Genomic DNA, 16,209 nt, shown 5'->3' on the forward strand with positions numbered 1-16,209 from the left:
GCCGTGACCGGGATTTGATACCCCGCCCTCGGACACTGGAGCACAATGACAAAGCCACTATGCCACCAAGGCGGGTGCCTCTAGAGATCACTACTGTATTGCTCCTTGTGCAGTTCGAAATGCATGCACAGATCGCCGTGCTCTAAGAGTCTCTGCGCAATGCAAGGTCCCGAACTACGGGCCCGACGATGTTGTTGCCCGATGGTGCGCTCAACTCGCAAATGCACATTGCTTAACAGGCATTGGTTCGACTCCCAGTGGAGGCGGTAGCGGAGAAGTTTTCTTTTTCTTCGCACTGTGGCAATAGCCAAGAAGCAGGAGACGATGTGACTTAACGACCGTAGCCATCGCTGTTGCGTGTACTCGATGACGATAACGGTCGTTGTCAACGTAAGAAATTGGGCGGACGGACGGGACGGACAAGGCAAATCCAATTTCGAGCAATTAACTGCAGTCACAGTAAAAAAATAGCAGTGTTCAGCTGTTTCTGGGGCTCCGAACTGATTTAGTGCGGCGGCAGCCGGACCTTTCAGTCGAAGCTACGATATTTTTTTCCAGAGCAACTCATTTGCGATGCTAACAGCGTCGTCCTGATCCATTTCTGTATGGCCTCAGCCTTAGAAATACCCCATTTACTCGATTCTAACTCACCTTCGTTTGTAACATGGCAGCCAACATCTGAAGTACCAGTTCCACTAGTTCAGAGCATGTTATGACGTTTTCTTCTCTGTTTCATTGACCAGTAAATATACGGACCAGCAAGTATACGGAAACGGACCGTGTAACAGACTTGATTTTTCCTGGAACATCTGATGATCCTACGTCATATATCAAAGACAAATGCCGAAGTACTCCGTTTTTAAGGCCTACTACTGAAAACGAGGTCTATAAAACAATCATGCAGCTTAAAGTAGTAACTACTATGGTTATTTTTATTTCCAAATCATACCAAATAAGTACACTGCGGAAATAATCGCACAACCACTTTCCGCACTCATTAACCTTTGTCTGTCAACAGGAACTATTCCCTCAATATTACAAGCTGCTAAAGTGTGTATTTTGTCCAGAAATGGAGATAAAAATATTTTGCAAACTACAGGACCGTATCAATTTTGCCGGTATTTCTAAAATATTACAATAAAAAAACACCGCCCAAGCACTCCGTACACATGGTTAACCAGCGAAACTGAAACGTGCGGCCCGGGTGTTTAGCAGTGGGTTAATCCCGACGCTGTATTGAAGCGTTTCTCAATTATTGGGTACATGTTTGTGTTTCTAGTGGAACTACCGTGCCTAGAGTAAGTATATTCTAGGCACTGTAGTGGAACGCAAGCGCCAATGGTGGGCGGATGCTGCTAACCACGACGCCGAGCTAACTCGAGATGTCGAACGCATGCGACAACGGCGAGCCGAGGAGGCGGCGTTGCAGGCAGAGTAGCGTCAACGTGGCAATGGCGGGAACGCGTTCGCCGGGGCCAACGCCTGCTTTCGGCGGGAGTTTCTCGAGCGGCACTTTGGCTTCGGCTGCGACGGAACGTCCACGTTGAAATCGCGAAGTGGAACGCGAGCGCCAATGGCGGGCGGATGTCGACGCCGAGCTAACTCGAGATATCGAACGTATGCGACAATGGCGAGCCGAGGAGCCAGCGTTGCTGGCAGAGCAGGTATGACGCAGAGAACGACGTCACTAACGGCGCTGCCAATGGCGCGTGTGCTCGGGTGCGACGTAGAGAACGACGTTACTGACGGCGCAGCCAACGGAGACGTTTATTGAAACACTGGGCGAACGGTTTACAGCGAAAGCTGTATATGGCTAGCCGAAACAAAAAACCGTTCGTCCCATGTTTCTCTAAACTTCTCCATTGGCTGCGCCGTCAGTTACGTCGTTCTCTACGTCGCACCCAAGCGCACGCGCCATTGGCAGCGCCGTTAGTGACGTCGTTCTCTGCGTCGTACGTGCTCTGCCCGCAATTTTGAGGCTACAGTTTTCAAGCTGATTGACACCAGCTAATCAATATGTGTGTGATTTAGCCAATTGTATAGCTATAATCCTATTTTATGTATTTGCAACATGCGTGTATGTTTTTCGTTCTATTTTGTGATGCTTGATTAACTATTGTATCCTGTTAAACATTATATCCCGTAATAATTGTGAAATAATATTATTGTAATAATTAGCATATCTCATGTTCGGTGGCTTATATCTTCTTTACTAATAGATGTCACTCCTTTGCAGCCCTTTGTTAGGTAGTGGGACATAGCCAAGCTGCTATTGTGCAGCTTTTACTCCCGCCATCATTTATACACGACACATGAAAATAGAGATTCAATTCAATTCAAGCTACCTGCTGCTAGCTTGCTAGTCTGTGTCCGCGTTGTCTACGCGGCTTAGGCTTTGCTTATGTCTTGCAGGGCATGTCCGGCACTCAAGGAAGCGTCTCCTCCAAATTTCACCGGGTAGTGACGGTGGAGAAGCAGGCAGTACGAATACTGCGAGTCGTGAATCTAACATTATATTGGGCACCAACGTAACCACTGGTGCTCGCATACGTTCCGGAAAGTACACCGCTACTTGCATCGCGTCCGCAATCTGATTAGCAAGATTCATCGGCTATAAAATTGGCCACCGCGTTTGAGAAAGTACTGATAAGTGGAGGTGCGCCTTGCACCCAATGGTAGCTATGTAATAGTGGTTAGTCGGTGAAAAAGTGCCGCCGGAAGAAGATAAAGAATGTACGCGTGTGATTGTCAGTATCAATGATAATTAAAAGTAATCAATAATTAATCACTATCAATCAACGAGGCATCATTATCACGATCGATCCCCCACAGTATCTCATCATGCGTACCATCTATAACATTTCAGGTACTGAGAGAGAGAGAAATGAAGAGCGAAAGGTAGGGAGGTTAACCAAGGACGTGCCCGGTTGTGGAGGGGGAGAGGGGAAGAATAGATAAGGAGAGAAAAGAAAAAAATGGAGTCAGTCATTCGCAGAGACAGTCAAAGAAGAATCTCCGCTGTCACAAGTTTTCGTACAATCCAGTGCTCTTCACGAACTGCAGAAGGGCTTTTGTGGCCTTTTGCATGCAAGAATTCATAGGCCATGGCAATTCATAGGCCATGGCCCAAGAATCTTTTCTTCGGAGAGCGTCCTGTTATCTAACAGGTTAAGTTTAGCTTGGAGAATACGTCGTTGAGTGCCAAAAGATGGACAGTGACACAGAAGGTGCTCGAGAGTCTCGTCGCACCCGTACAAATTGCACGCCGCACTGTTGGTCATCCCTATTAGGAACGAATAGGCGCTGGTAAATGCGACACCCAACCACATGCGACACAGTAAAGCTGTTTCGCGACGGGAGAGTCCAGGTGGTAGGCGAAATCGCAAGTTAGGGTCAAGAGAATGCAAACGTGAGTTGGTGAAACCCGGTGAATTCCATCGCAGAAGTGTGATGTGGCGAGCAATCGACTGAAGTTGCCGCGCAGCATCCGATCTTGAGAATGGAATAGGAACCCGCTGATGTTTCTGATGAGGCAATCGATACTGCATTTCTTAAATGCCTTGCAGACCAGGTATGGCAGCCGAACGTTAGGGTTTAGAATATACGATACCATGTAATGAGTTGACAGAGCGCGTACAAACCTACCGGATCTCGTTCAACTGCACTGATGTGTTGACTGGTTCGAAATAAAGAAAACTTTATTGCCACTTATATTAGCTTCTCACTACTGTAGGATTTTCTTCGTATGCCATTATGATGTTCATATGATTATTTGTTTTGTTTTTTTTTTCGCAATGCAAGTAGGCTTCCCACACAAGTAAAGGCGGTACATGTATGGAGGCTGCAGCTTATTGTCCGCTTGATGCGCAATGAAAAGTGAGAAAATTCAGAACTCGCCAAACGGGAACATTGCTCGATAGCGCAGGGATGTGCGCAACCTGTTCACAAGTGCACATTACTCCGAAAACACTAAGTCAATACACTGCCACGAGGGTACTCAAATTAGTGTTACATTTTTCTTCGTCGTATGGTGAGATTCTCGGCCATTTGCGGCCAATCGTGACCTGTGCGGATGCATTACAACACAAGAACGAGTGTAAGGTTAGTAGAAGCAAAAAGTCAAGAACGCTCATGTGCCGTGCACATCGTGCAAATTATGGTTTCGAAGAATGACGCTGATTTTGGCTTGTCGGGAGAGGTAAAATAATCATTAAAAGTCCTCCACCCGACACTAAGCTACAAAAATGAAAGAAATACTATACATGCTTCAAAAGTATCAAGCTTCGCAGTTGAAAAACAAAAATGTCGGTACAACGAACACGTTCAACGTATGCAGATCCAACGCACGCTTAGAGTTTCGCTATCGATCAAAACGACAGCTTGCGAAATGACCCCTTCGGCGTGCTTGTCATAGCAGCAGTGTTGTCTGACTTCCGTTAGTGTAGACGAGTGCATGGTTATTCAGCATTCTACATTTTCTGTGCCCCGACCGTGCTCCGACACACATTAGAGTCATCCTTGCGCAAAGAATCAACTTTATCTCACCCAATCAAATCACACAGGCATCTGAAGAACAGTTCTCCCCATCAAGGACAATGTCAGACACCGACCATAATGTCCAAGGTAGGTTCCCCTTAAAACTAGGTATTAAGCTTCAGATGGGATGGTTGGGTCAAAGATGAGATGATTGCGAAGGGCGGAGAGGTGGCATAGCCCCTTCACAAGTAATATTTACCCAGATATCCAGTAGGTCACCTAAAATGCTACTCATTATTACGATAGCAATTATATGGACACTCGAGGCGCATTTCTGCCGTCGCCGTGAGGTTCCGTATGAAATCCAAGCGCAATAAAATTGTCGCCGCGCGACGCGTATGCTGTATGTGCGAGTGAATGATTCCGAGGGTGAGCGGCGATCGCGGCTTAATCTCGCGTACACATGGGAGGAAAGCGGGAAAGAAGCGCGCCTTATTCCGCCGCTCACAATGCTCCGGGTGCGCCGCTCACAATGCTCTCTAACTGCTTCGCATGCTTCCCGGCCACTGCAGGTTATGTAACTGTTATGTTTAGCCGGAAACTGCTATGCACGAAGGCGAGCTCTCTGGTAGAAACGCGGCCTCTTGCCAGGGCCGATCGCAGAGGTTGTGCACAGGTGCGCTAAAAGATTATATCATTTTCAGGTTTCTGTCATATTTCGCGCCTTTGATATTTCAGTCTGAGAAGATTTATCATAAAAGGCATGCGCTGTCGCTGTTTTAATTCATGACATTTGTTCGTGGGCTGTCATTCTCAAAATTCCGAGGAATAACTTTGTCAAGAATGCCAAACCAGGTATGAACGACTTTAGTGATAAAATGTTGTGGTAATAGGCCACATGTACCGCAGTAACTTGAAGGTTCACAAAGAAGCTCGAGAAACTTTTTCATTTTCATTTTTATTTACCCTAAAGGCCCATCGGGCATTACCTAGGGGGGGAGACATTTTTAGTACAATGAACACTAAAAGTTACATGCACACAACAAAGAATATAGCGGTGCTAATAACACTTGCATAAACGCTCTTGCATAATAAAGTATACATAGAATTCGTCCACTAAGGTGGGAATATGCAAACGAAAAACGGAAATATTTACAGAAAGCAATACAGCAATTTCAACATGCAGATACTGAAGCGTGCGATGATTTATTTGATACTTCATGACAAAATAACTGAAAAACACCTTAATGAAAGTTAGAAGACATGCCATTCGCACGTGTCAAAACTACCGAACATCTTTGTGGTTATGTCAATGGCTTTTGGTAAGCGATAAGAATTGATTTAGTGCTTCTGAAAATTTATCGGCATTTTCTTCTTCAGCTACTGATTTCGGCAACTGATTCCACTCCTGCATTGCCAAATGCAGAAAGGAAAAAAATCACAGCATATCCACGGGGTGAATGATGATGAGTGGGCGAAGCTCCGGAGGGAATCATCGGATCTCCCGCTTAAGGGGACGCTAGCACAAACGCGTTAGAAACGTGCAGTACTCTCTAGTAAGGGGGAGCGGCCACAGCGCCTTACGCAGCCATTTACACATGCCGGAACGTGCACCGCCTTTGCCGACGCCATCACATGACTGCTGAGAGAGTATACCCCCCGTATTCATAAACGCTCCTCGACTTGAACTTGACTTGCCACCGCTTTGGGCAGCGCGTTCGAAACGCGTTGAAGGTAAGGCGGAGAGGCCACAGCGTCTTACACCAGCTTCTTACACGGGCCGTAACGCGCTAGCACAAACGCGTTAGAAACGCGCTAGAAACGCGGCCTTTCGTTAATGTTGGGTATTTATTGCCATCGCGGTGCGTGTGTCCTTGTCCGCTTCGTGGCGTAGTGATGTATGTTTTGATCATGCAGAATAGGAAGAGTAATCCGACACGATGAACCTAGCAGCTTTGTTTTGTAATGATTCTAGCCTCTTCGTGAGGTATGCTTGATGAGGGTTCCAAATAACTGAACAATACTCAAGTTTGGATCGAACTATTGATTTGTAGGCAAGAAGTCTTGTGTCCTTCTTAGCTTGGCGCAGTGTGCGTCGTAGAAAGCCAAGAGTCCGATTTGATTTTCCAATTACCCAGTCAATATGTGTGTTCCAGGTCAGATTAAAAGTTAAATGAACACCTAAATACTTAAATGACTCAACTGGTTCAATTACCTCATTATTTATTGTATAAGTGTGCGACACAAAGTTATTACAAGTGGCAAACCGCATTAGTTTTGTTTTCTTTGTTAAAAATGTTAAAAACCGCAGAAAGAGCGATGGACCGAAAAATATTAGGCATTACGTTAAGAGGCAAGAAGATAGCGGTGTGGATCAGAGAGCAAACGGGGATAGCCCACATTCTAATCGACATTAAGAGAAAAAAATGTAGTTTGGCAGGCCATGTAATGCGTAGGAGGAATAACCGGTGGACCATTAATTAGTGTTACAGAATGGGTAACAAGAGAAGGGGGTACGTAGAAGCATTAAGGTAATTCACCACTGTTAATTGGCTCAGTGTTGTCAGTTAACATGACTTTAACAGTAATAAACGCCCTTTATTTAATTAATAGTATTTAAACTGTACAGAATGCTATCAGCGACACCGTAGTCAAGAGCTCCGGATTGATTTTCACCGCCTGGGATTTTAATGAGCGCATAAGTCTAACTGGATTGACGTTTTTGCAGGTTGCCTTCAATAACTTCCAATCTCTGCGGCCGGTAATCAAATAGGTTACATTATTTTGCTCGACAGCGGTGCCGTTATTGAAAAAAAAATGTCACAGTTTCGCCCTAAGGGCGAAGCAATGAATGCGATAGCAACACAGCAATGTCATACGAAGTAAGGTGAGCGGCTTTGGTAGCAATATGAATTGTAGTAAACATGAGCTGATTAAGTAAGCAGGTGTGCTGCGGCGTAAGTAGACCGACATGAAGAAAGACTCGATGACCACGAGAAGGCGCGTGTGAAACGGTGGTGTTGATGAGAAGCGCTTCACGTGGGCAGCGCGTGCGAAGGGACACACCTGTAGCGCTGCACTGCCGATCCGGGCAGCATTACATGTGTAGCGTGCGTTGGAAAATGTGGCCCGACTATTACTAACTGAATGAACAAGCGTGGTGTGAGCGCGCACAAACAAACATGAATAGATCACACTGAATGACTGCAGACAACGACTGTAAAAACGCTGGCAGCAAGCCCATACGCTGCAGTGGGCGAAGGTACGTGCGGTCTATCGCTTCAACAGAAACTGAGCGGCGAATGCACAGTGCATAAAGGTCAGAGCCGTGTGGAGATAACAGACGGTGCGGTCGAGCGGCGAGCGTGGTTGTTGGCAGAGTAGAAGTGCCCCCCCCCGCTCCCTCCGGCGCTGGCTTCCCGCTTCCTTGCTTGGCGCGGGAGAGATAAGAGACTGTGCGGGCGAGCGATGAGCGCGGTTGTTGGCAGAGAAGTGCCCCCTCCCCCCCCCCCCCCCCCGCTCCATGCGGCGCTGGCTTTCCGCTTCCTTGCTTGCGCGTGGGAGATTGAGTGCGTTCGCTCTCCGTGATAGCGCGCGTCCCCGCACGCGTCCTCTCGGGCATACGGCGCGCGGCGAAGATTTTATCTGTACGGAACCTCACGGCGACGGCTACGGCGACGCCGACGGCAGAAATCCGGTTGAAGTGTCCATATAAGTGCTATCGCAATAAAAGACTAACCACCAATATAAAGGTAAGTAGACCTCGCTAAGAATCCGGCCTCTGCCTTTTTTTACTCATCTCGCAAGGTGTCTCCAATACCGTCATCACCTTCAAGCCGCATCAATATGAAGGACACAAGCGACTTCCGAGGCACCAAACCAAGTGGATGTTGGCCTTTTGCCAGAAAATGTTCCGACACGAACCTGACAAGACGCAGCAGTTCCTCGACGTTGGTTGCGGCATCGGAGACCTCACGCGAGAGGAGCTGCTGCCTCGATGTCTACCGTGCTGCCGTGTCGTCGCCGTGGACGTGTCGGCCGAGATGGTGGAGCACGCCGCGCGACACTATCATCACGACAGGCTTGAGTTCAGGAAGTTGGAGATCGTGAGAGACAGGGACGTGGCCGAGTTTATCGACGAGCATGGTCTCTTCGACAGGGTGTACTCTTTCCACACCGTCACTTTTGTTGCGGACCAAGCGAAGGCGCTGAAGAACGTGGCCAGGCTTCTGAAGCCTCACGGAGAGTGCCTTCTTATTTTCCCCGCGTCTCTGCGGTCTTTGGACGTCAACCGGAACCTCGTTAAAATGGAGCGCTGGAGCAAGTATTCTCACGTGAGTATCAATTGAGCATTAGTGTTGTTAAAGAGACACTAGTAAAATATTAAGTCAAGGTAGAGTGAAAGTTTAGGCTTATCCAAAAGCGACTTCATCATTAGTAGTGAAAACAGAGCCTTAGTAACCAATAAAATGACGAAAATGAGAAATTGGAGTGGCGCAACCTGTTGTGGACGATGTACCTCTCCAGTGACGTCAGCAATGGTTGATTCACAGAGAGCGCCAAAGAAGGCTGGGATTTGGCGATTTATCCAAGTCACCTGTTTTGCCGCGAGTGTTTCAAATTGAGGACCAGCAGCGTGACCTTCGGCGACAATTTTCTACGCAACACAGCAGCATATTGGACCACAGAAAACAATGTATACTTTCTATCTATCAGTCTAGCTCAACTCAATATTTTTTTTTCTTTAGGGTCCATTTAGGGCGCAGTCAAGCCGTTCTAATTGCTGAAACAGTTTAATATAACAACATTCTTGCACGAGGCAGGCGCCCGACGAAATGTTAGCGTCCAGCTAACTGAACAACATAATGGATGTAAAGTAAGCACCGAATTCACGAAGATTTGATACTTGACAGTCGCAGAACATCTTAAATCTGCAACTAGTTCAGAGGATGTACAAGACAAACGTTCATTTAGGGTTGAGAGCAACAGTGCAACAACTTACCACTAGCATGAGCGCTACGTAGCCTGCTTTAGAGCGCACACGTCCCTCCGGCGAGCGTCGGCGTCCTACCTCGTAACCAAGCGAAGGATAACAGCGAAAGATGAGTATGTTAATATGTATGTCAAATGTAAGTAAAATATGTATGTAAAAAGTATGTAAATTTGATGAATACGTGTGAAAGTAGTGGGGGCACAGCAAGGCAGCTTTGTTTTGTAGAGCTAGCCTCGGTCTTCATCCAGGGCGCCCTCTACTGTCGGGGGCATTTCTCAGTATCATTCACGCCCCTTTACTCGTGCGACACCCCTTTTGGACAAAATAGTATACGGCGAGCTAGGATGACGAATATTTGAAATCACGGTTGAAGCCTACGTTTCTTGAGTGCTTTCTCTCACTCTCCAGGTGGTCGACCAAATAGCGCCGAAAACGCAAGACATGAACTATGACGAGCGCATGGAATACATTTCCAGGCTTCTGGCATTAGCTGGACTTTCGCCGAGTATATTGGAGCTCCCCGTGAGCACGGTGTTCGACAATCACAACCGCGAACTCTTGGCGGGTATGTACGTATGCCATGGTGCTGCCCTCAGGCACTACTGATTGCTTGATTGAAAACTTTACTATTCCACCGAGCTGGGGTACCTGCCTCTTAACCTACACGTAGGTAGGGGGGGAGGACGAAGCAGTCCCCGCACGTTGAGGACGGTGAGTCTTCACGGCCTCAACGGCCAGGCGGATTACTCGACTCTGGTCGTCTTCAGTCTCGCTCTGGAGCAAGGCCTCCCAGGCTTCTCTACTGTCAATATTTTCCTTGGCCCCTGGGGAGCCAGCACACTCCCATATTACATGGTCTAGCGTACCTTTCTCCTTACGAATTTTGCAGAGGGCGTCATTAGTGCATGAGGATCTAGAGGCCTTCAGGCACGAAAGCACGTGTGATGTCAGCATACAAAGACGTAGTTGTTTTAAGCGATGTCTCACGCGTATTCATCTGCTACTTCATGGCTGCAACACTATTTTTCTCGGATACCTGGGTTGGTCCAATAATCTTTAGCAGATCGATTCAGAGGCTTATACAGCATTCGTGGAGAACTGCGTCAACCGAGGTCGATGCCCTTCACCACTTCTTCGCTTCTTGAAACTGCTTCCCGGCTTATTTCTTCAAACATCGTCAATTATTTAGGAGTCTTAAGATTCCGACAGACAATTTTCAAGGGTATTGCAAGTATATGCGCTGGCTCTATAGACCGCGTTATCCAGTACGCCGCCATTTTGCGTATGCAGTGGCGCTACCTATGAGCAGTCTGTTTTCCCCGCCATGCTAGCTTGGGTAAACGCTCTCTGTTTTATGCCAGATACACCTCGGTTGCAGTTGCTGGTGGTTAATTGTTTGGGGCTGGCATGCTCTATATAGTACGAGTACGAGTTCTACGTTGGTGATCATTCTGTGAGACTTACTGAAGTTTTAAATCGACATGGCTAGAGTTTCTGCTGTCGCTGGGACGGACAGAGTACGCCCTGTGGTTCGTGCGTGTGTGGTAAAGCATGTATATATATATATATATATATATATATATATATATATAGAGAGAGAGAGAGAGAGAGACTTTAGAAAGAAGGAGCAAACACATATGAAAATTTTGCACGCTAAGTCTCCTGTGGGCGTTATCTAAATGATGCGTAAGCATTTGCTACTAATCATCTACTGTTTCGACGTCGTATGCTGCTGTGTTTGTCATAATAGCGAGAAACACAGCGAAAGAAACGTGAAACGTAGAAGCGCGTTTGCAACACCGAAATGTCAACTGAGACCAGCATGAGGCGACGAAGAAGAGGCGAGTAGTTCACAATGTTCCATCATGTTATTTGATGGTGCGTTTGGATGATGCCCCTGCTTCAGGGAAGATAAGCACTATCTGGGCAATGCGTGCTGTAATACGGGACGTAATTGAACAGTGTCACGTTTGGTAGACCTCATACGCAGACATGGTCAATGATGCTGCCTCCTCTCGATGCGAACCATTATCAACCGTGATCAACCGTACTGCGGCGGCGGCTGCGCATGGTGCGGCTGCGAGGGCCCTATTTCTAAAGCGATCTGCCATGGGGACGGAGTGCGCCGAGTGCTGATAGCTTCGTGTGCGCTTTGTTCTCACCGCTTAGTTTGCGTTGAACCGAGAGGCGGGACGAAGGTCAATTCACTCGCTGCTGAGGGCCCTATCTTGAAAGCGGTCGTCTCATGTGGCGAATGGATGGACGGATGGACGGACAGGTTTCCTGGTTGGGTAGGTATAGAAATGCTTGCACATTTAAAAGGCCTGTTGGCTTGAGTATGTTTCGGCCGTTCGCACGGAAATAAACATGCCTTTTTCCTTTTGTGCTCCTTCTTTCTAAACTACGCGCATACCAGACCTACACGATACTCTGTTTGAAATTATATATGGGCTCTTTTAAGCTCCCCTCCCATCTCTACCACGTGACCGACTTCTCACACATACACTTTACACTCCCAGTGCCAACGCATTAAACACACACACACGCTCGCACCGTAATTATCACTAGCCGGAAATGGCAAGCAACCTAGACCGTTCACAACTTGCGCAGCTCCACGACACAGCTTCTGAATTTGGGAGGCGCGAATGGCTCGTTCGTAATCTTGCAGGCGATGCGCTCGGGCCTGCATGCGTCACTACTTCTAAACATTGAGTAGAACTTGTTGCTGGGCGAGTTGGTTGACATCTGAGGAAAGCATGGTTGCGCGAAAGGAAAAGAAAGACTTGGTAAGAAAAGTAGGAAACGATAGGTCAGGCGCTGATTTGATGTAGCTTGAGGCAGACATGCTGAAGAAAGGCGCCTGACCTATCGTTTCCTACTTTTCTTACCAAGTCTTTCCTTTCCGTTCGCGCAACCATGCTTTCCTCTTCCAAACATTGGGTGCACGCGTCTTCAGCCAAGGTGCCAGTTAAAGAATATTACTAAGAATGTTAGACACTTGCCAACCCCGCAGTTTTGCCACGATGGCCTGTGCAGTACTAATACTACTATTTATATATATCCTATTTAGAGAAAGCGAAATTTCGTGGCACTTGGACTTTAAGGAAGTCATCGGTGTCAGCGCATGCTGTGATTACCCTCGCCAATGTTACAGCCGGCTTGCATGCTCAACGTTTGTTTCCTAAATTACCTCGCGCTCACGCAAGACCGTATAGACAGAGCGTGGACGCAGCAAAGCATGAGCGAGCTCTCAAAAGCCGCCGCTGCTAAACAATTCTGTGAGAACGTTGGTAGTCGAAAGTGTTAAAGGGGCACTAAAGAAAGACTATATATATATATATATATATATATATATATATATATGCTGCTTTCAGGACAACAGGTCCGTATACTAGGCGAGATTGTCACCTGGTATACGGATGATATACTAAGTCCGTGTTGAATGGTATCTCATTTGTACGTAACAAATATAATATGGATCATAGTGCCACTTCATGTATATTTCAGGCTCTGTCCGCGACAAACAATTTAACAGTTAAAGCAGGAGACATAAAATTAGACGTCTAAACGTATGGTTCAGCTAGTTGGTTTATTATCGCCGCTCAGGGCCCCACAGAACACTTTATTTATTTGAAATAAATAAATAAATAAAACACGAGAAACCTGGAAGGCGATCAAAATAATCACAGGTGAAGGAAATTATTGTCATAGAACAGGGGAAACTATATCGAGAATAAGGGTATTCAAGAAAGAAATATTTTGCAAAACCTATTTCAGCAATACTGGGCAACAGGCAGCACACTCGAAGCGAGCTTCACTGCAATCCACCTATTGCCTTGTGTGGAACTTGTAAGAGACAGCTCTCGTCATGTATGAAAGAAAGGCGTACGTTACATTTGCTCAACGCTACACGAATGGTACGGTTGCGGTGGTTGCCATTTAAGGCTAAAGTGGACGCATTTAATCGAGAGCAGGCTTAGCTGCCCTGGCACACGCCAGGCCTCTGACAACGGCGGAAAAGTCCTTCCCCTTCTAGCGGCCGCGCGAGACACGGACCGTGCCCGTATTCAAGGCCAGCACGGTGGATGCTGAAAGGACGTGGCACCTTGATAGTTGTGTTCTACTCTTGCGACGCAGTGCAGACCACTGCAGCGAAGCGTTGGTCGTCCCTCGTCCTCAACACAAATGTTTAATTTCTGGCCCGCCTCCTTCATTCCTCGGCGAACGCCACACCACTGCAGCCGTTGATGTTACATCGTTCTTTTGTCCTCATATTGTAATTTCAAAAGAAAGCGAATCAGGTGTTAAACTTCCTCCTCGTCCTCTATCCTTGCTCCAACCCAACAAATGATGCTTTCCTCCTGACCTTCAATGTTGACTGGAGATACTTACCAAGGAAATACGTAATCAAAACAGAAATTCGGCAAGAAAAGAAAATGTTTGTTGCAGGTGTGTTACCGCAAGGCAACAGTTGTCTGTAAACGTTTAATGGAAGCTGTCCTGTGCTCGAGCGTTCCCTCTGTCTTCTGTTTGTCGCTGTTATGTTATCCGTAAAGTCTGCAGTGTCTCTTTTATACTTATTTTTTGTATATTTGCTTATCGCAGAGATATATGCCTCGAAGAGTCCGTTAACGGCGGTAGTGTCGGAGGACGAGAAGCAGCAGTTCCTAATAGACCTGGCACAAGAGACGGCAAAAATGCACTCTCCCGACGTGGATCATACTCACTACCGGATTTATATCATCAAGGCGTCGAAAATCAACACAACTGCTTCTCAAGCAGCCGTTCGTGAAACGGCAGAACGTCCTACCGGTTTCATTCATACAGTGAGATAAATTCAAAATAAAGGCGGAAGGCAATCCCGAGTCTTCTTGATATTTTAAGGCCTCTTCAATTTTCCGAATCAATTCTGAACCTGCACATCATTCCAAACAGAGAAATAAACATTTATTCATCCAAAAAGCGTCCCGAGTGAGGGCTCCTTAGTCCAGGAACCGTCCGGCTTCGACTGCCCTCTTCGCCCTGGCGACGAGTTGTCGTTGGTCTTCCAGGTCCCCGAGGGCGAGCTTGGATTCGAGAAATAGAACTACGGCAGAAATAATTTCACAATGACAGTTGATGATAATGCGATTAGCATTCCAGCAATGTAGTGACACGCCGTATTCCTGAACTCACTTTATTTATATCTGTAGGAGTCATGCTCAGACTTCTGTTGCTTGGGCTGTGTGCGAAAATGTTTCCGGTATCTCCACAATATTCTATGGCCCTCGCTTGCCAAGCGCACCCATGGGCATGCAGGAATGACGACTACTGTACGACACCGACGAAGGAATGACGATGGAATGATGAAGTTACTTTTGTGTTTCAATGCATAAAACGACGTTTTGTTAAGAAAGTAACTGGAACGCCAACGCATTTCTCTGCAAAGTTCGGGAATTATTGGTGCAACACCTGTCGAAACTGGTGTCATCCTGAGAATTCGTTCCAAGTAGATCCGCCTTGCAAATTCCATGGTTAGGAATTGTAAATTTCAATATAGGCTATAACGTTACAAGTTAAAAACTGAATTAGTAAATTTTTGTTAATTAGTCGATATGCGTTTCAATTTTTCGTGCAAGTAATGCCCCCCTCTTCGAGCACACCAGCTCGTGAACTAGAATTGTGCTATCTGCCACAGGCAACCTTTAAACATTTTTGAAAGTGTTCGCTGAAACACCAGGTATATAGTCTCACGGTTTATTTCATGCCTTGCTGTTCGATGTATTTCCGTAGCCGTCCGCTCTTTCCATGTGTCCGTTAACGTCTTACATTTACTTTTACAGCGAAGCTGTTAGCCTCCCGGTGGTTAGCATTTTTCGTCTCCTGTCCGTGAACAAAAATTATCATAATCAGCAATAGCCCATAGCCCCTTAAGCAAGCAAAAATGCAATGGCCCATCACCCACCGTAACGAAGAGGCTACAAGCACTCAGTAAAGTGAAGCGAACAGTGCATACATTCATTAGAAATCGCCCATGCAACACACCGAACAGCATACGTTTCAATGAAGAACAAGCTCAAGAGAAGCATCCGAACCATCAATAAAGCATGGCATACCCCCCCCCCCCCTCAACAGTTTTAGTGGTGATTTTGCAACACCTTCGTTGCACATCCACTTTCACAGGGCCTGGATGGCGAGTCGTTTTTTTTTCATTAGTTTCGTAGCACATTTGCACATGTTCGCCGGTGTGAGTCAACGTTTTGTCGAAAATCACCTAACAATTTTTTCAACCCCCTCTCATAAGAATGCCAAAAAGGAATCTGTCGCCAAATGTGAAAAATTGCCGAGATCACCCGCAGAATTTGCGAGCACATTTTCTTGAAGTTTGTGTCAAAGATGTAAGTGTGGCTTATAATTGTCAGCTTGCTATCTCAGACAAATCATTAGCTGCTTCGTCTGAGGGCTACAAATAAAAACGCATGTTTGCAAGGCAGTCAGCAGTGGGCGTACCGCTACACCTCGAATTCTAACAGTCACCTAGTTCATTGGCTAGTTGGTTGGGATTAAAGGCGAATGCCTCTCATGAGGTAACAGACCTTCTTATCTTCAGTAAACTCTGGGTTGCCGCGACGAAAGTGACACTTCATATCTTCGGCGTAGTCCGCAACGCTCTCGGTTGGCCGTTGCATTCTCGTCTCAAGTAAATGTTCAGCGCGTTCTTTTCGAATGGCGTTTGTGAACGTTTCCGGGAGCGTCGTTCG

General features: G+C 46.7%; 1 protein-coding gene across 1 annotated transcript; it reads left to right on the forward strand.

Annotated features, from left to right (window-relative positions):
- Positions 1-8,384: 8,384 nt before the first annotated feature.
- LOC119463708 (juvenile hormone acid O-methyltransferase-like) lies at positions 8,385-8,825 on the forward strand. The gene has a single exon (XM_037724534.2). It carries the CDS (start codon positions 8,385-8,387, stop codon positions 8,823-8,825), a length of 441 nt encoding a protein of 146 aa, XP_037580462.2.
- The last annotated feature ends 7,384 nt before the right edge of the window (positions 8,826-16,209 follow it).

The sequence above is a fragment of the Dermacentor silvarum genome, chromosome 9, assembly GCF_013339745.2.
Source record: "Dermacentor silvarum isolate Dsil-2018 chromosome 9, BIME_Dsil_1.4, whole genome shotgun sequence".
Lineage (NCBI taxonomy): Eukaryota > Metazoa > Arthropoda > Arachnida > Ixodida > Ixodidae > Dermacentor > Dermacentor silvarum.